Raw genomic sequence first — 19,963 nt, forward strand, 5'->3', positions numbered from 1 at the left:
TTAGGAAACTCTCTCCTAGCTCTATTATTATTCTTTCAAACTTTATTGAAGCACAGTTCCATTATTCTGTCTCTCCTGTTATTTTGGAAGCAAAGAGCTAAATCCCAGCATGCTGAAAAAGTTAATATTGTAGTCATCATTGGGAAATTGCCTTTTTGTTTAAAGTGACTAGAAAGAGGATGGTGATTATTTCAATGACCTGTTTGGCAGAATGGGTGAGTTATAGACCATTGATTCTCAAAGTACTTGAATTCAATCTATCTTGATGAATAATGAAACTAGATTGAATATTTTTTAATGATTTAGAACGAATTTCATTAATTTATTGTGCATTCATTCATTCACCAAATAAATATGAAGCCTACTGGCTGGGCATGGTGGCTCACGTCTGGAATCCCAGCACTTCGGAAGGCCAAGGTGGGTGGATCACTTGAGGCCACGGGTTTGAAACCAGCCTTGCCAACATGCTGAAATCCCATGTCTACTAAAAATACAAAAATTAGCTGGATGTGATAGTGTGTGCCTGTAATCTCAGGTATTCTGGAGGCTAAGGCAGGAGAATTGCTTGAACCCAGGAGGCAGAAGTTGCAGTGAGTTAAGACTGTGCCAATGCACTCCATTCTGGGTAACATAGTGAGATTATGTAAAAAAACAAAAACAAACATTTATGAAGCCTATTAAGTGCAGTCAGGGTTCTGTTTGCTGTAGATGGCTTTTCCCAGCATGCTTTTTGCCCTCATTGAGGTTGTTATTCTGTCATTGTATTCAGGAATATGGGTTTAAGAGGTCTAAGAGAACAGGATGAGTTAATACTTGGTAGTTTCTTTTCAAAAATAAACTCTTGATTTTATGCTATTAATTCTTCATTTTCATATTTACCATAAAAATTGAGTCCTGATAATGTTCTGCTTGTTGGAACTTTCTAGTTTATTTGGAATTAAGGGCACTTGGCATTTGTTTGACTGCACAATCCTACTTTTATTATTCTATTTTGTGATGGAGTCTCTCTCTGTTGCAGAGGCTAGAGTGCAGTGGCATAATCTCAACTCACTGCAACCTCTGCCTCCCAGGTTCAAGTGATTCTTCTGCCTCAGCCTTCCAAGTAGCTGGGATTACAGATAGCCACCATCGTTTTTTGCATTTTTGTAGAGACGGGGTTTCACCGTGTTGGCCAGGCTGGTCTTGAACTCCTGACCTCAAATGATCTGCTCACCTCGGCCTCCCAAAGTGCTGGGATTACAGGTCTCAGCCACTGCACCTAACCTATAACCCTATTTTAAACAAAGGAAATATTAAGTTAGAAGCCAGAATGAACTGTTTCTCAAACCAGTTTAAAAAGTGAACATAATTAGAATAATTCTTCTCCTATGACAGACTCTGGGGAAGCATATTTTGTAACCATGTAATACTGCTGTTGTCAGCAGCATCTTTTTGTAACCCAGTTGCTTATGTAGATTTCAACTCCCATACTTCTAAGTTTAACTGTAGTTATTGTTTTTTTATACTATCTTTTGGTCAATCAAATGGTCTACACCCCCAGATCTATTTGGGATCTTCACTGATTAGAGATGGTTATTCTGGCTGGATGTCTGCAGGAAGTCCACTAGCTTCTGATGTTATTAGCTTTCAATTTTTCTTTTTTGGAAGCTTTTGCATAAATATTCATGGCAGTTTTTATGTTTAAATAGAGCAGATATGAAGCAGATAAGATTGCTTTAACTCTGCTCATAGAGCTCCAGCAGCTGTAAGAATGTCTGTAATGTAGCACGTGGTTGATGACCACAGTGGCTGTTACTCGAAAGAGCATACATATGTTCTCTTTGGGAGATCATGGGGAAGGAGCAAGCTTCAGACATGAAGATGACACGGGCTTGGGTCCCTGTCCTCCTACCTGTTAACAGGTCAACTTAGGCCAGGTGTGGTGGCTTACACCTATAATCTCAGCCCCTTGGGAGGTTGAGGCCGGAGAATCCCTTGAGCTCAGGAGTTTGAGACCAGCCTGGGCAATATAGTGAGACCTTGTCTCTACTAAAATTAGTGCACACTTGTAGTGCTAGCTATTTTGTGGGACTGAGGCGGGAAGATCACTTGAGCCCAGGAAGTCAAGGCTGCAGTGAGTGCTAATCATGCCACTAACTGCAGCTTGGGCAACAGAGTGAGACTCTGTCTCAAGAACAAAAAGACAACTACCAATAAAACAGGTCACCTAACTCTTTGGTAAAGGGATACGGCCTATTTTGACACCTAATATAAGGCCAAATGATGTCTTAGACTTCAAAGTGCTTTATAAGCAAAAATTATACAGGTAGGAGGGTCATTTTCTTCCCTTTTTTGGTATAGAGATAACTAAAGAGTATATTTTCTGGATCGTAGCAGCATATGGAAGCTTCAGAGAGGGCATGGTACCCTCTTTGAAAAGTCTCTTCATCCTGCCCCTAGGAGTGCTTCAGAGAGGCAGTGGTATTGCTGGGGTATTCCCCTCTGATATTGTCATCATACATCATCACTTTTGAGCCCATTAATCTAGCTGTTTTTTTAAATAAGGGAAATATCTGTTGGATCACACTCTTTTTGGTATACTATTTTGTGCTTGGCATGTATTTGTAGAACATGTAAGCATATCTAAATGAGCCTGCTTTCTGCAAGTCTTAAGCTTTTCATGTTATTTTAACACTTTAGAATAATGGCAAAATCTTGGTTCACCTTGAAAAGTAGAATTTTTATAAATGTGGTTCTTAGTATGTGTGAATAGCTTTAAAGCTTACAATACATTTTAGACACGTTGAATAGAAGTGTTTAAATAGAAGGATTCATCTCTGGAGTGGTGGTTAAACTCATCTTTTTTTTTTTTTTTTTGAAATGGAGTCTCATGGTCACTCAGGCTGGAGTGCAGTGGCATGATCTTGGCTTTCTATAACCTCTGCCTCCTGGTTCAATCAATTCTCTTGTCTCAGCCTCCTGAGTAGCTGGGATTATAGGAACACACCACCACATACTGCCATGCCAGCTAATTTTTGTATTTTTAGTAGAGATGGGTTTCACTATGTTGGCCAGGCTGGTCTCAAACTCCTGACCTCAGGTGATCCACCTCACTTGGCCTCTCAAAGTGCTGGCATTATAGGCATGAACTACCATGTGCCAGCCCAATAAGTTTTTATGCTAAAATTCTTCTACTCAAGAACAAGATTGTGAGTTTTGGTATGCTAAAGATAAAACTTAAAATTTATTATTTTTTATTTTTTGAGACAGAGTCTTGGTCTGTCACCAGGCTGGAGTACAGTGGCACAATCTCTACTCACTGCAACCTCTGCTTCTTAGGTTCAAGTGAGTCTCCTGCCTCAGCCTTTCAAGTAGCTGGGACTATAGGCACAAGCCACCACACCCAGTTAATTTTTGTATTTTTAGTAGATACAGGGTTTCACCATGTTGGCGAGGATGGTCTTGATCACTTGACTCCATGATCCACCCGCCTCAGCTTCCCAAAGTGCTGGGATTATAGGCATGAGCCACTGTACCCAGTCAAAACCTAAAATTTCAAAGAAAAGAAAGATCATCAACTCCAAGTACTGTACCATGAGTGGTTGGTGTTGGTGGCCAGTGTAGTGGCATCACTTCCATGCATACTGTCTGAGGCATGTGTCTGTGCTTATTATTTTAAGATCATTCATAACTGCATCAGATCTGACAGGTGCAAAAGCAGTGAACATTTTTTTTTCTATCATTGTATGCCTTTTCTTACTAGTACTTTCAGAAAAGGCATACAATGATGATAGAAAAAAATGTAACATAATTTAAAGAAAGCAAGTGGTGAAGAAACATTGTTCACTGTTCGGTTGAAGGAATAACTGAGGGATGGTGTATGTTCATGCAATGTTTAACGCATTGTACACATGCGGATAACAGTAACTGGCAAGAGAGACTGAGGGGAAACTGACAAAATAGACAACACTTTTGAATACATGGATTAGAGGATAACCATCAGATGCCTGTTAGCCTTATGCTAATTCAGGAAACAACTAAGAGTGTGTTTAACAGCTCAATGACTAAGAACAGCAAAAGTGTTCTTCATAAAACCTTGGTCCAGAACTCCAGTTTCACAGATCCAGATCTGCCTGATTCTGGACTAGCTGCTCTGCATCTGTTCTATTTAGATGTAGAGCAGTGAAGTATCCTTTTATGATATTAAAATGAGAATATGATAAGTAGCACTTGTGAAACCTACAGGATTCATTAGTTTGCCAAGTGATAAGTATAGCATATTTGAAACTCAGTATCTGAGGGAGTATTAAGAAAGAAGGATTACCTGCCTCCTAATTTTCAAATATAAGACATGGATCCTTTTTGCAAAATGATGCCCAAAAGATCTTATATCATCAAACAAATGGAGAGTGGGCCTGTTTTTAAAGCTCTCATTTTTGGTGGTGGAAATACACTCAGAGACTTTCAAAGTCATCTTGGACTTTTGAGCAGACACACTTATATGAAACCTGTGGGAACAGTTCTACCCTGTCCACAAACAGAGGAACTGGTTAGTGTTCTAATTTTAAATGCAGAGCAGCAAAGCAGCCTTTTATAATATTAAAAAGAGAAAAAATGAGAATATGGTAAGTAGCAGTTGTGAAACCTACAGGATTCATTAGTTTGCCAAGTACTAAGTGTAAGCAATCTGTTGACCTACCTCTCATTTTCTTATCACTGCAATGTCAACATAGTGGAAAAAGCATAAATTCTGGCACAAACCAGCTGTCTGGTCCTGAACAAGCTAGACAACTCGTTGGAGATTTGGTTTCGTCATTTGAAAATTGGGCATTATGTTGCCCATCCATCAGAGATGTTGTGTGGAGTAAAAATAATACTTACAGAGATACTAACATGGTGTGGGTCATAATAGGCCTTCAATATTCATTAGCGGTCATTAGTGGAATTAGCATTAAGCTCACCGCCTATGATTAATTATAAAACCTCAGCAGAGAGTTTGAAACATGCCACCAGCAACTGATAGGCTAAACTTTTGAAACAAATAGACTCCAAATGCCATGAACAAAAATACAATAGAAGTTCATTTATTTGTCTCATGGCAGTCCAGAATAAGTGTTCTGGTTCAGGAGGGCTCTGCTCCACACAGTCATTCAGGGACTTAGGCTTTTGGTGGCTCTGCTTTCATTAGTAGTAGCACTATTGCTGTCACCATTCCAGCACAAAGGAAGATAGAAGTGGCCTGGAGAAGTGTGTGAAGGAGGTTTTAAGTGAGTCTGGGGAGAAATGGCAAATGCCAGTTGTCACCTGCATTATGTTGAGATAACTGCTAGGGCATCTGGGAAATGCAGTATAGTGGCATAACCTTGTGCCAGCTACTGTGATAAAAGAGCATAATTGAGAAAGCCACTGGTTTATTACATGGCATAGTAACGATCCTCTGTGCTCCTTCTGAATGGTGGCACCAAACTTTTGCTGAAATTTTGCTGATAATTTCCAATCTATGCCAAAATGACATAAGGTAAATACATTGTGGTAATGTGAGCTGTGGGTAGGTATATCCTCTGGCTACTCAGGGCATGTGACTACCCATGTTGGGACTCAGCTTAGGCTCTGCACTCCAGCCAGGGACTGATGGGGGCCTGTGTCTTAAGAAGCAACCATTGTGATTTGCTGACATATTTGCAATGCCAGAGGGTTGGCCTGTGGCAGACAGGAATGACACCAGGGAATCTAGGCGATGAATCTGGGAACCTCCCTGGGAAAGATGCCTCATGGAAAATCTATGTAGAGCATAAGAAACATAGATGCTGGGAGATAAGGGCAGGAAGAGAGAAGTGTGCCAGGCAGGGAAGCTGAGCAGGGCTCCCAGGCACCAAACTGGTGCTCCAGGCATGTCAGCAAGGCGTCATATAGTTAAATCTGGAGACTAAGGCATTTCTGTGGCCTGCACTAAAGTAGGGAATGCAGAGATTAAGCAAGAAGGGAATTTGAATAGGGGGTAATGTTGATGTCTAGAAGTGATCCCAGGACTCTCCAGGGTCAACTAGGTGGGAGCAAGCCACACCGAACTACCAGCTCCTGGCTCTTGGCCAACAATCCTTTCTAAGCCCTACTGAGTGGGGTTAGTGAGGATTCACATGCCTGTTGCTGTAGTCAGGATCGGCCCCGGAACTCAGGTGCCAGTGGGAGCCTTGGGTGATCAAGCTATGGGGGTGGGGACAGCATTAGGGAATGCTGAAATCAGGGAAACATGAAAAGATTATCATATGAAACTTCTCTGCAGCGCAAATGCCATAAATGTGTTTCGTTTAATTTTTAGTCACCCTCCAGTTCATCAAGAAATATTCAACAAATGTTGGCAGATTCAATCAACCGTATGAAGGCATATGGATTTTACCAGGTAAAAGACTTCCCTTCTGTCCTGCGGGGGCTGCGTACCTAGGCATTTCTACTAATGTTTCACAGATTAGTTAATGAATCTTATGCAGAAGTGAAATTAAGCAGCAGAACAGGAAATCTGTTCTGCTTTGTTGTTCGTCTTTACCCATTTATCTGGAGTTCGGAAAATCTTGAATGTCATGGAAAGAACAGATGCCAAGATGTGTCAGCTAAACTCCCAGAAGATCTAACACAGAGGCAGCCTCCCAGGCTGTTGTAGATATGGAGGGAAGACTGATTTCAGACAGTGATAAATGGAGCATTAAACTTGGCAGAAAGAGTGAATTCAGATCGAATTACTTCTGTGCTCATTGTTTTTGAACCTGTCCGTTGAGGGTGAGCAGCTGCTGTGTCCCTCACATCCACCATGCCTAGAACCCCTTCTGGCACTTAGGCCTTCTCACATCTGTCAAGATGTGACATTCTTTTTCCAGGCCAAGCCCTGCTTCCTCTATTGTGCGAGCTTGCTATCATGTCATAAATTGCTCAAAATAAATGAGGCATATAAACTGGCACTTGGAAGGTGTAGTAGGATTTGGCCTACAGAGAGTCTGAAAAAGCAGCATAAGATGTGAGCCTGTGAAGAGATAGTTCCTGAGACTGGGCTGTGGTGGAGCTTTGCCTGGGGACCTGTGTTCCTGTGGACCATGTCATGGATTCCATGACTCCTCTGCAGGGACATAGGTCCTTTTTGAGGCTTCAAGAAATCAGGATGAAGTTGTGGAACTGTAGTCCTGTATGCATATTGCTGACATAATACATGCTTCTTTCTAATACAGTAGCAATAGGAGATTTAAAGGACATTTTCATTAATTCTGCTTAGATCTCACTATGCCATTTTAAATGGTGTGGGCCGAGGAATTCAAAGGATCATATATTCATCCCCACAACATTTATTGAGTGTCTACTACATGCTAGGCACTGTTATGGGAGTTGGAGACACAGTTTATGAAAAAAATTGATTAAAATTCCCATCCTTAGGGAGCTTATATTCTTCATGGGAGACAGAGATGATGACATATCTATGAGAACAGGTGATCATAAGCTCTGGAGATGAAAGTAAAGCAGTATGAGGGAACTGAGGGATGCTGGGAGGATGGGAACTGGCATGGGACATGTGGTCAGAGAAGGCCACTCGGAGAAGGCAGCGTTGGAGCAGAGGCCTGAAGGAATGAGGGAAGGAGTGATGTGGATGTCTCAGCCATGTGGATGTCTGTTCCAGGCAGAGGGAACAGCAAGTCAAAGACACAGGCAGGACCTCCCATGGCATGGGCAGGGAAAGGCTGATATTTCGAGAGAATGAATGAGCCACCTTGCTAAGCTTCTCTGTAGAACAAAGATGATAAAACAGAGGCATTCTGCTTTGGGGGAGGTTGTGAGGCTCTAATGAAGGAATTGGTGGAGGGGCACTCTAAGGGCTTCCATCAACAGGCTGGAAAAGAGGCTTTCTGTATGAGTCCAGCAGCTTTCTGTATGGATCTAGAAGCTTTCTATATGGGCCCAGCATGGCCTTGTTTTCTGGTCCTGTTAGCTGAGCACATTTTCACAGCTCGCATCACACATCTGGGTCTCCATACCTTTCACCCTGGGCATGTGGACTAGTGTCCAGCCTCGGCCCCTCTGCCCCTCCACTCCAAGCCTTCACCTGGATTTCCCAATGCCTGGCTCACAGTCCTGAGTCCTGGATCAACATGCTTCTAGCAAAACACTGCTGAAGAGGAAATGATGGTCTTCTGAATAGAGAAAGTAAACCATTACAGATTTTGCTGAAAGTAAAATTCTTTGAGAGACTCAGGACAAGTTCCTTAAGTTTTTTAGCTTTCTTGAATAAACATGGTGGTCAGGACCGATCTCATCTGCTATTACTCTATGAAACTCATTAATTTTTCTTCTTTTTCACTGTGCCTGTACATAATTACTTGTAGATTAAAGGAGTAGATTTATCAAATATAGCACTCTTAGATATTTGAATATCATCAACAAAATACTACATCTGTTACGATTTTTTCTTAAGTAGACTCATGTTCTAAACTTCTTGCTTATCCCCAGCAACAATATCCGTGATGATCATAGTTTTTGATGTTTTCATTATGTTTCCTAATCATTTAAAAATAAACACGTATGCATGTGGAAGGATGAACAAAGCTCCACTTTTAAGTTTTTTCTGTTTAAGCTTAGAAATTGCTAGCAGCACGTTTATGTATCTTGGGCTTGCAAACAGCTTCAATCAAAGGATGGCAAATTTTAACAGTCTTTTCAAACATCAAAGCTGTCCTTTGGATTTGAAAATGAGGGCAAACAAAAGGAGCTTAGCTGTAGGCAGGAAAACAACGTAAGGAAAAAAATGCAAACAGTAAATGCACAAAAATTTAGTTACATCTACAGTGAAGCACAATTTATGAATGATTATTAAGTGGACTGTGAATTATGACTGCCCACAAGTTCCATAATATTATGGTTTATATTTTTAAGTTGTGGTTACATAACTTAACAGCAAGGAAGTCTTTCTATTTCTATAGGAAAGGACAAAAGACAAAAAGCACTTGTAATAGAGAGGGGGAGCCCAGCAGCCCTTCCTGGCCCTTTCAGTTTGTTTTATTACTTAGCTAACTAAGGCTTCTTATTAGTTCACTGCATTGTGAATTCAGTCTTCTTGTGAGCACTCAGAAGGTTATTTCCAAATAAAGTACCTTTCAGGTCTAAGTGATTCGGTTTGTTCATTTCTGTTTAGTTTAAAATGATTTCCCATGCCAGAAAATAGTATACTTAAAAATGGTTAAGGTGGTAAGTTTTGTTATGTGGAATTCTACCAGAATTTTTCAAAAAACCGAATTCTCCTTCTAAAGGAATAGTCACAATTCTTTTTTAAATATTTTCCCTTCTCCTATGAGTGAGAATATACGGTGTTTGATTTTCTGCTCTTGTGTCAGTTTGCTGAGAATGATGGTTTCCAGGTTCATCCATGTCCGTACAAAGGACGTGAACTCATCGTTTTTGATGGCTGCGTAATATTCCATGGTGTATATGTACCACATTTTCCCTATCCAGTCTATCATCATTGGGCATTTGGGTTGGTTCCAGGTCTTCGCTATTGTAAACAGTGCTGCAATGAACATTCGTGTGCACGTGTCCTTATAGTAGAATGATATATAATCCTTTGGATATATACCCAGTAATGGGATTGCTGGGTCAAATGGGATTTCTATTTTTAGGTCCTTGAGGAATCGCCACACTGTCTTCCACAAAGGTTGAATTAATTTACATTCCCACCAACAGTGTAAAAGTGTTCCTATTTCTCCACATCCTCTCCAGCATCTGTTGTTTCCCGATTTTTTAATGATCGCCATTCTAACTGGTGTGAGATGGTATCTCAATGTGGTTTTGATTTGCATTTCTCTGATGACCAGTGATGATGAGCATTTTTTCATATGTTTGTTGGCCTCCTGTATGTCTTCTTTTGTAAAGTATCTGTTCATATCCTTCGCCCATTTTTGAATGGGCTTGTTTGTTTTTTTCTTGTAGATCTGCTTTAGTTCTTTGTAAATTCTGGATATCAGCCCCTTGTCAGATGGGTAGACTGCAAAAATTTTTTCCCATTCTGTTGGTTGCCGATTCACTCTACTGACTGTTTCTTTTGCCGTGCAGAAGCTGTGGAGTTTGATTAGGTCCCATTTGTCTATTTTGGCTTTTGTTGCCATTGCTTTTGGCGTTTTGGTCATGAAGTCCTTGCCTACACCTATGTCCTGAATGGTTTTGCCTAGATTTTCTTCTAGTGTTTTTATGGTGTTAAGTCTGATGTTTAAGTCTTTAATCCATCTGGAGTTAATTTTGGTGTAAGGTGTCAGGAAGGGGTCCAGTTTCTGCTTTCTGCAATGAGAACACATGGACACAGGGAGGGGAACATTACACAGTGGGGTCCGTTGGGGGGAAATGGGGGAGGGACGGGGGGATGGGGAGGTGGGAAGAGATAGCATGGGGAGAAATGACAGAAACAGGTGAGGGGACAGAAGACAGCAAACCACACTGCCATGTGGGTACCTATGCAACAATCTTGCATGTTCTTCACATGTACCCCCAAACCTAAAATGCAATAAAAAAAGAGAGAGAGAGATCCAAAAATTAGATATTAGAATATGAGAAGAGCAGTGTTAAAACTGCCATGATTTTTGCAGATATTATATTAACTTTGTTTTTAACAAAAATATAGTGTAATTATTTATGTCCCCAAAGTTTAAACGATGATGAGATAAATAAATAGAGGAAACAAAAAAAAAATATTTTCCCTTTTCAAAAGAGGCTTTAAAAAACTATTTTTCTTTTTTTTTTTAAAACAAAAATTACATATTCTGGCCAGGTGTGGTGGCTCACACCTGTAATCCCAGCACTTTGGGAGTCTGAGGCAGTGGATCACTTGAAGTCAGGAGTTCCAGACTAGCCTGGCCAACATGGTGAAACCCCATCTCTTCAAAAAATACAAAAATTAGCCAAGTGTGGTGGTGTGGGCTTGTAATACCAGCTACTCAGGAGGTTGAGGCAGGAAAATTGCTTGAACCTGGGAGGTGGAGGTTGCAGTAAGCCGAGAACGTGCCACTGCACTCCAGCCTGGGAGATGGAGTGAGATTCTGTCTTAAAAAAAAAACAAAACAAACAAACAAAAAAGCCGTATTTCTTTTGAACCACCTCAAATCATGTAGTATGTACCACATTTTCGGGCACATGATTCCAGGGCAGGGAGAGATGCAGCTGAGATTGCTCTGGGAATGTGCATTTCTTCTGTGGAGCCTGTCAGCTGCTATAAGGCAGGTTGATGCTGGTTCTGTGAAATAGTGTACTTATATCCTTCTTCAGGGAGTCAATTTGAAGCAGCTAAGTACTGTATCTGAGGAAAAATAATATTTTTTCTTCCACATGTTACACGCTGTGCCAGGCACTTCTCAAGTTATGTAATCCTCAATATAGCCCTATGAATTTTTTTTTCTCATCTTACTCATGGGGAAACAGCCTGAGAGAGGTTCAGTTGTCAGCCCTCGAGTTACACAGCTAGCTAGCAGCGTTCACTCCAGCTTCAGGTCTTACTGACTCTGAAGTCCACACTTAATCCTCCCTAGTGGGCCAGAGAGTTAAATAGAAATCAGGTGTGCTGGGCACCCCCGTCCTTCATAAAACTGCTGGATTTCATCACCAAGGTTTGTTTCTGTTTTTTTTTTTCTTTTGTTTTGTTTGTTTGTTTTAAACAGAAGAAAGAATCCATGAAGAAAAAACAAGATGAAGCAATAAATGAAATAGACGAAGAGAGAACGAAGCAGATTTGTAAGAGCTGGAAAGACGACTCCGAATGGCAGGCATCTCGTGAGTACCCAGAGGTCTCTGTAGCAACTTCCAGGCTCTCAGCTGATTCTCTCACTTAACAATGTGATCAATCTAGAAAGCACTTAGTGTGGGTTGTTGAGGGATACCCACAGTAAGATACCACTCAAATGTTATTACTGACTTATTACTCATATGCTTACAAGCTACTTTTCAACAGCAGACTGGTTCTCCATTCATTTCTGTATCATCAAAAGTATGATGTAATTTTTCAAATAGCATGATGTATAGCTATGGAAAATATGTTTTGGAAGAGCATTTAATGATCTTAGACTGTGTGTGTTTACATTTCATTCTCTTGGAGAAGAAAAAACACCATGAAATAGGATGAAAATCTCGGCTATTTAGAAATGCCTAAGTATCTGAAGGAAGAGAATTGGAAGGTTATTATAATAACATCTAAACATTAGTTTTCTTGGAGAGGCAAGATTCAAGATTATTTATCTGAAAGTTTTTCTTATAATTTAATATTGTGTTTGGATTTTTCCCCTAAATTTTTGATAGTGAATACATTTTAACTTTGTAATAGGAAGCAGACAGGAATACCAGGCCAGATGTGTTAGCATCCTGCTCCTGCCTGTGATCCAGCCTTGACTCCTTTTTGAGTTAGCAGAGCCAGTGAGAAAACTTACAGGAGAAGCAGCAGCCCATGGCAGAGCAGAGGATGCTCCAGAATGCTAGAATTAGGTTTGAGAAAGAAGTAGTGTTTCAGTGTGACTCAGAGAAGTCTGAACTGCTAGACTAGATCATCCTGGGGCAGCTTGAGGAAGAGCGCAGGTGTGGCTGTATTTGCAGGATGTTGCAATACTAAATTGATCTGCAATCCCATTACAGGCAATGCTATTTGAATGACAACGTCTGTGAAATAAAAATATTTGCAAGATCCAGTGGTCTCTTTGTACTATGCAGTGAAATCCTAGTAAAGGGGAATATTTTGGGTATCTCTTTGAAGTCAAACATAACAGGATTTGACCAATAATGCCTGAAGTGTAAATATACTCAATAAAAATTACTTTTTCATTCTGCATTAGAGTCTCATTGCTACAACAACAACAAAAAAACTGTTTTACAAAGTAGTCATGTGCTGTATAATGATGTTTTGGCCAACGATGGGTTGTATATATTTTTTAGGCTGGGTGCAGTGGCTCACTCCTATATTCTCAGCCTTTTGGGAGGCCAAGCTGGGTGGATCACTTGAGGTCACAAGTTCCAGACCAGCCTAGCCAACGTGGTGAAGCCCCATCTCTACTAAAAATACAAAAATTAGCTGGGTGTGGTGGAGCACACCTGTAGTCCGAGCTACTCAGGAGGCTGAGGCAGGAAAATTGCTTGAACCTGGGAGGTAGAGGTTGCAGTGAACTGAGATCATACTACTGTGCTTTGGCTTGGGCAACAGATCAAGATTCAATCTCAAAAAAAAAAAAAAAAAAAGACACAAAATAATAGGTTGCATACATTTTTTAAATAGACATTTAAAATACATTTTATAAGTGTAGTATAGGCTAAGTATAAAGTGTTTACAAAGTCTACATTAGTGTGTAGTAATGTCCTAGGCCTTAGCATTCATTGAACACTCACTCACTGACTCAACCCAGAGCACCTTCCAGTCCTGGTAAGTCCCCTATATAGATGCACCGTTTTTTTTGTCCTCTATACTGTATTTTTACTATACCTTTGCTATATTGGGGGTAGTTTTTTTAAAATTTTTTATTTTTTGAAATGGAGTTTCTGCTCTTGTTGCTCAGGCTGGAGTGCAATGGCGTGATCTCGGCTCACTGCAACCTCTGTCTCCTGGTTTCAAGAGATTCTCCTGCCTCAGCCTCCTGAGTAGCTGGAATTAGAGGCGGCCGCTACCATGCCCTGCTAACTTTTTGTATTTTTAGTACAGCCAGGGTTTTGCCATGTTGGCCAGGCTGGTCTCAAACTCCAGTGATCCGTGTGCCTTGACTTCCCAAAGTGCTGGGATTACAGGCATGAGCCACTGTGCCCAGCCTTGTGTTAGGGGTGTTTAGATATGCAAACACTATTGGGTTACATTCGCCTCATGATGCATTTCTCAGAACACGTTCCTGTCATTAAGTGATGAGAGACTATAATATTAAAAGGCAGGCTTGGGGTACTTCTTCGTGTTCTAATGTGTTCTACAATTATCTGTGGTTAAGCATCTCTTTAATTTTTGTCTGTTGGGCTCATTCTTTCTGTCCCACTTCCTGCTCCTTCACCCTATGCATAGCCCCATGCCACTGAATAGTCCTGATCTTTGCTAGCGAGTCAGGCACACTGCACGTGAACGTGAGTCTATGCAGGATGTGACAATTGCCTCTTATTACTCAGCACCCCTGCCACTTTGAACCCTTGCTCAGGCAGGGACTCCTCACTTGCTCTTATCAACTGCAGGAAATTCTTGCACACTTTTGATACTTCTCTCTCATTCCTTCTTCCTTCTCTTCCTTTCCTCTCCCTTTCAGAAAATCCCCAAACTCCCATATGAAGAGAGGAATCCTGCAGCGAACGCTGGGCAAGTCCTAATGACCTGGATCATAGGTGTTGATAATGAGTGTTCCTTATTAGAAGCAGATCACAAACTGCTGGGAACCCGTGCTGCTGCCTGTTGTGCAATGCTGAGCCTTCTCACCTGCTCTGGGGGCTGATGAGGATGTTCTCCAACCCTGTTGTTTTTCTAGTGCGAAAATCCAAAGCAGCTGATGAGAAGAGGCGCTCTCTGGCTAAACAAGCACGAGAAGACTACAAGAGGTTATCCCTCGGGGCCCAGAAGGGACGAGGCGGCGAGAGGTTGCAAAGCCCCCTGCACGCTCCGCAGAAACCAAAAAGACCTCCCCTTCCGCCCAAGCCTCAGTTCCTAAACCCAGGAGCATATCCTCCAACACCCCTTAGGTAAGAAGCCAAACAGATAGATGGTTTTAGGCCTAAGCATTGCAATGGGCTTTGAATAAGCGTTGAAATTAAAGGTGAATTGTATGAGCTGCCATGGGGTGTGGAAGGTCAACTGGCAGCCTGTGTAAGCGCAGGCTGACGTCTAAGCCTTCTTCCTGGGTTATCTGGTCGGGCACTCCTCCCCTTCTTAGCTGTCAAACATCCATAGGTGTTGTATTTAGTATACCCAGTGAAATAGTAAAGCCGTGCATGGAGTTAGAGAACTTCCTGTGTCCCTACCCCACTCTCCCCTTTTCCACCCAGAGGCAGCTGGCGAGCCAGGGAGGGGAGAAGAGGAAGCAAGGGGATTTCACTGATGCCCAAGGTCACCCTTAGGCAATGACAGTCAAAGTCGGAACCCAAAGGCTTGCTGAATTTCATGTCATCAGTAAGACTACATTTTCACTGCCAAGGATTAAAGGTTTGATGTAATTCTCATTTACATAGCCTTTGGAAGCAGATGCTCAGTGCTGCAAAGAAAAATTAGCACTGAGACAATGGATCTGTCAGCAAAGCAATTTTTACTTTTTTATTTCCTGTGCTGCAGAAAGGTACCCTCACTAGCCTTGCCACGAGAGTACAATGAACAAAAGAAAGCAGACATATTTATCTCTTAGTCATTTGTGGTTGTCCTTACTGCTGTGTCTGATCTCTCTTGGTTGGAGCCAGACTTCACAATCTAAACTAAAACCGGATTGGCTAATAACTGAAAACTTTTTTAAACAGGTAAGGGGCATAGGCTACCAGCTGGAACATGCCTGCAAGCAGATCCAGCACAGATATCTTAAAGTACAAGGACAAAGAATATACTACATGCCTATAAGCATGTCTAACAGCTACATAGGATAGGGCTTAACAAAGAGTTATTAGCAAATTTATTCTTTAACAAGAAAGGAAACTTTCAAGAGGGACTTTTCCACTTCCCACAATAGCCAAGTTTATCTTTTAAGAATTTGGAAAGGCTCCTTTTTTTTTTTTAATTGTCTATTTGGTGGTGGTGATACCATTGTCACTTAGGCTGTGGAAGAATTAGGAAGAACCATTTGTTCTGGAAAAACTGCAGAATAGAACAGTGATGCTATTACAGAAACCCCCATCCCTTACGTTTGCTGATTATAAATTTTTTTTTCTAGTTATTGATCTTATTTTAACATCTTAGTATTTAGAAAGAAGTATTAAAATCAAATATTGATAGAAACAGAACTGTCTGAAGCCTTGCCTTCTGAAATAAAAACTGAAAAAGCTAGAATTATTTCTCTGCTAAGATTATGGAAAAATAAAAATAATCTCCCTCTGCTTGGAGTCATTAGTTTCTTCAAGGTTTTCTTTAAACTGGAATGATGACCTCAGGGGAAACACAAAGGCGGACCTTTTTCTTTGCTATGATGATTTCTACTTAATTCACTGGAAGGTTCCATTTTGGGAAGTGGGGACCAATATGGAACTGTTCAGCGGAGTAAGCAGAAATAATTAAAGACCATGATCTACAAAGTGATTGTTTGGGGAATGATTCTTTTCTTATCGACAGCTAAGTAAGAAATGCAGTCAGGAAATAGGAGTCCCTTTAATTGTGTGAACAAGTGGTAAAGGTGCCGGTCGCCCTCTCAGTCTGGCAGCAGAGCTGCAGCAGGGATGTTTTTGCAGCTAACTCCTGTTCTCTGTCTCTTCCAAGGGGAGCATGGAAACATGACTTGTAGATATCCCTTTCCCACAGCATTCTTAAAGCGCAATGTATTTGATAGACAGCAATGAAAATGCTCTATAAAAAAGGGCAATTCTTGTTTTCAGCTGTACTCAGCTCATCCTTTCCAACTTAAGATGCTTTATAAAGTGCTGCTTGTGAGTCAGACTGGATGGTTTTAGGGCTGGGACTTGACACAGGGATGGTAGAGGTCACCTTGAAGCCGCCCCAGGAAAAAAGACTGATTCCTCCAGTGTCTGAGGAGTTTTGCTTAATCTCCAAGGTCTTTACAAAAAAGAGCCTAATTAGGAAGCTAGTAAGACAATTTATAATATAACTTGGTGTGTGCACTGTCTGCCTCCCAGGGAAGTCAAATATCATAGAATATTTTCTCCAAAAGTCTCTGAAGATATATACACATATATGCATATGTACATCTATACATGTATAACTGACATGTCACATGTAACTCAGAAGTGCATGTTATAAAAAGCATAACAATAACTTTATTCATTACAAGAAATTCCAGTAGTTCACCCAAACTTTATTGTGGTGGTTGTTTTTCATAAACTGTATTTTGTTTTTAATTGACACACTAATTGTATATAGTTATGGGATACAGTGTGATGTTTTGATACATACATTGTGTGATGATCAAGTCGGGATACTTCCCATATCCATTACATCAAACACTAATTTATTTGTGGTGAGAACATTCAAATCCTATCTTTTGGCTGTTTTTACCTATGCAGTGCATTACTGCTGTGGTCATCCTGCTGTGCAGTAGAGCAGCAGAACTTATTTCTCCTGTCTCACTGTAACTTTGTGCCAGTTGACCAACCTCTCCCGTTTACCGTCCCCACTGCTCTCTGTAGCCCCTGCTAACCACTGTTCTACTCGTGTGTAAGATCAACTTTGATTCCACGTATGAGTGAGGTCATGCAGTATTTGTCCTTCTGTGCTTAGCTTATTTCACTTAACATAAGGTCCTCTAGGTTCATCCATTTTGTGCAAATGACAGGATATTGTTCTTTTTATGGATCTTTTGTTCTCTTTTTAATTGTTTTGAGAAACTTTATACCCTTGTCTATAATGATAAACAAATTTATATTCCTCCTAACAGGCTATGAGAGTTGTCCTTTTTCCAGATTCTCACCAACGATTTTTTTTTTTATTGCAAATGACAGGATGTTATTGTTTTTATGTCTGAATAATAGTCCATTGTGTATATATACCACATTTTCTTGATTCGTTAATTGTTGAACACTTAGGTTGATTCCATAGCTTGGCTATTGTGCATAGTGCTGCAGTATATGTGGGAGTGCAAATGTCTCTTTGGTATACTGATTTTGTTTCCTTTCAACATATGCCCAGTACTGGGATTGTTGGAGCTTTCATTCTATTTTTAAGTTTTTGAGAAACTTCATACCATTGTCTATAATGGTATACTAATTTATATTCCTACCAACAGGTTATAAGAGTTCTCCTTTCTCTGGATCCTCACCAGCATTTATTTTTGTTTTTGCCTTTTAGATAATGACCAAAAATACAAAAGTGGGTGAGGTGATATTGTGGTTTTGATGTGCATTTCCCTGATTAGTGGTATTGAGCATTTTTTTCATATACCTGTTGGTCATTCGTATTGTCTTCTTTTGAGGAATGCCTATTGAAGTTTTTTCTTATTTGGATTATTTGTGGTTTGTTTTGCTATTGCGTTTGAATTCCAATATTAATGCTTTGTCAGATACATTTATGAATATTTTCTCCCATCCTGTAACTTGTCTCTTTACTCTTGTTTCCTTTGCTGTGGCAGAAGCTTTTTAGCTTGATAAAATCCATTTGTCTATTTTTCTTTGGTTGCCTGTGCTTTTGAGGTGCTGTTTTTTTTTTTTTTTTTTTTTTTTTTTTTTTTTTTTTTTAAGTCTGAGGCTACACATGGTGGCTCACACCTTTAATCCTAGCACCTTGGGAGGCCGAGATGGGAGGATTGCTTGAGACCAGGAGTTCCAGAAAAGCCTGGAAAACACAGAGACTCTCATCTCTACAAACAAACTAGACTGATGTCCTGAAGTGTTTCCCCAGTATCTTCTTCTAGTAGCTTCATGGTCTTGAACATTCAAGTCTTTAATCCATTTTGAGCTGATTTTTCCACGTAGCAGGAGTAGGTAGTTTCATTCTTCTACCTTTCACTGTCTGGTTTTCTCAGTGCCACTTATTGAAGACCGTCGTTTCTCCAGTATGTGTTCTTGGAGCTTTTGTTGAAAATCAATTGACTGTAAATGTGTGGATTTATTTTTGGGTTCTCTATTTTGTTTATGTGTGTATTTTTATGCCAGTACCATGTTGTTTGGATGACTAGACTTGGAATATATTTTAAAGTCATTTAGTGTGATGTCTCCCAGCTTTGTTCCTTATGCTACAAATTGCTCTGGCAATTTGTAGTAGTCTTTTGTGGTCATATACAAATTTTTAAAGTTTTTTTCTATTTTCATGAAAAATATCAACGGTATTTGGATAGGGATTGGTTTGAATCTATAGATCTCTTTGAGTAGTACAGCCATTTTGACAATATTAATTTTTCTAATCCATGGACGTGGGATGTCAATTTCTCTTTTTCCTTTCATTAGTGTTTCATAGTTTTTCTTGTAAAGACATTTCACCTCCTTGGTTAAATTTATTCCTAGTTTTTATTTTATTTTGCAACTGTAAATAAAATTGCTTTCTTTTTTTTTTTTTTTGCTTGTCCATTGTGGATGTATAGAAATGCTCCTGATTTTTGTAAGTTTATTTTATATCCTACAACTTCCCTGAATGTTTTATCAGGACTAAGAGCTTTTCGGTGGAGCTTTTAGGGTTTTCTTTATGTAGGAACAAGTCATCTGCAAACAGAGACAATTTGAGTTCCTCTTTTCCAATTTGGATGTGCTTCATTGCTTTCTCTCGACTCATTTCTCTGGCTAAGACTTTCAGTACTATGTCGAATAAAAGTGATAAAAGTGGACATTCTTGTTTTGTTCCAAGTTTTAAAGGAAAAACTTTCCATTTTTTCCTCTTTCAGCACGTTAGCTGTAATTTTGTCATATGTGACCTTTATTAGGTTGAGGTACATTCCTTCCATATCTAATGTGTTTAAAGTTTTATCATGAAGGGATATTGCATTTTATCTAATGCTTTCCCTTTACCTGTGTCTATTGAGATGATCCTGTGGTCTTTGTCTTCCATTCTGTTAATGTGATGTGTCATGCATATTGATATGTATATGTTGAACCATATTTGCATCCCTGAGATGAATTTCCCTTGATCGTGGCCAATGATGTTTTTGACGTGTTGTTGGATTCGGTTTGCTAGTATTTTGTTGAGGATTTTTGTGTCTATGTTCATCACCATCATGAATATCGGCTCTAGATTTCTTTTTTGTTGTGTCTTTGGTTTTGATATCAAGTTAATGCTGACCTCATAGAATGAGTTTGGAGGAGTTTCTCCAACTTCAGTTTTTTTGGAATAGTTTGAGAAGACTTGGTATTAGTATTTCTTTAAATGATTAATAGGATTTGGTAGTGCATC

General features: G+C 40.0%; 1 protein-coding gene across 6 annotated transcripts in view; it reads left to right on the forward strand.

The window, feature by feature from the left end:
* Nucleotides 1-19,963, forward strand: part of SH2D4A (SH2 domain containing 4A) — an 86,949-nt gene that overhangs the window by 41,620 nt on the left and 25,366 nt on the right. For 3 of the 6 annotated variants that reach the window (XM_074384025.1, XM_039461121.2, XM_039461122.2), the window contains exons 5-7: nt 6,299-6,379; nt 11,655-11,766; nt 14,469-14,679. In XM_074384025.1, the coding sequence (XP_074240126.1) occupies nt 6,299-6,379; nt 11,655-11,766; nt 14,469-14,679 (404 nt within the window). The remainder of the gene's footprint in view (nt 1-6,298; nt 6,380-11,654; nt 11,767-14,468; nt 14,680-19,963) is intronic. The other 3 variants (XM_074384026.1, XM_074384027.1, XM_074384028.1) reach the window with 1 other exon arrangement.

The sequence above is a fragment of the Saimiri boliviensis genome, chromosome 13, assembly GCF_048565385.1.
Source record: "Saimiri boliviensis isolate mSaiBol1 chromosome 13, mSaiBol1.pri, whole genome shotgun sequence".
Classification (NCBI taxonomy): Eukaryota; Metazoa; Chordata; class Mammalia; order Primates; family Cebidae; genus Saimiri; species Saimiri boliviensis.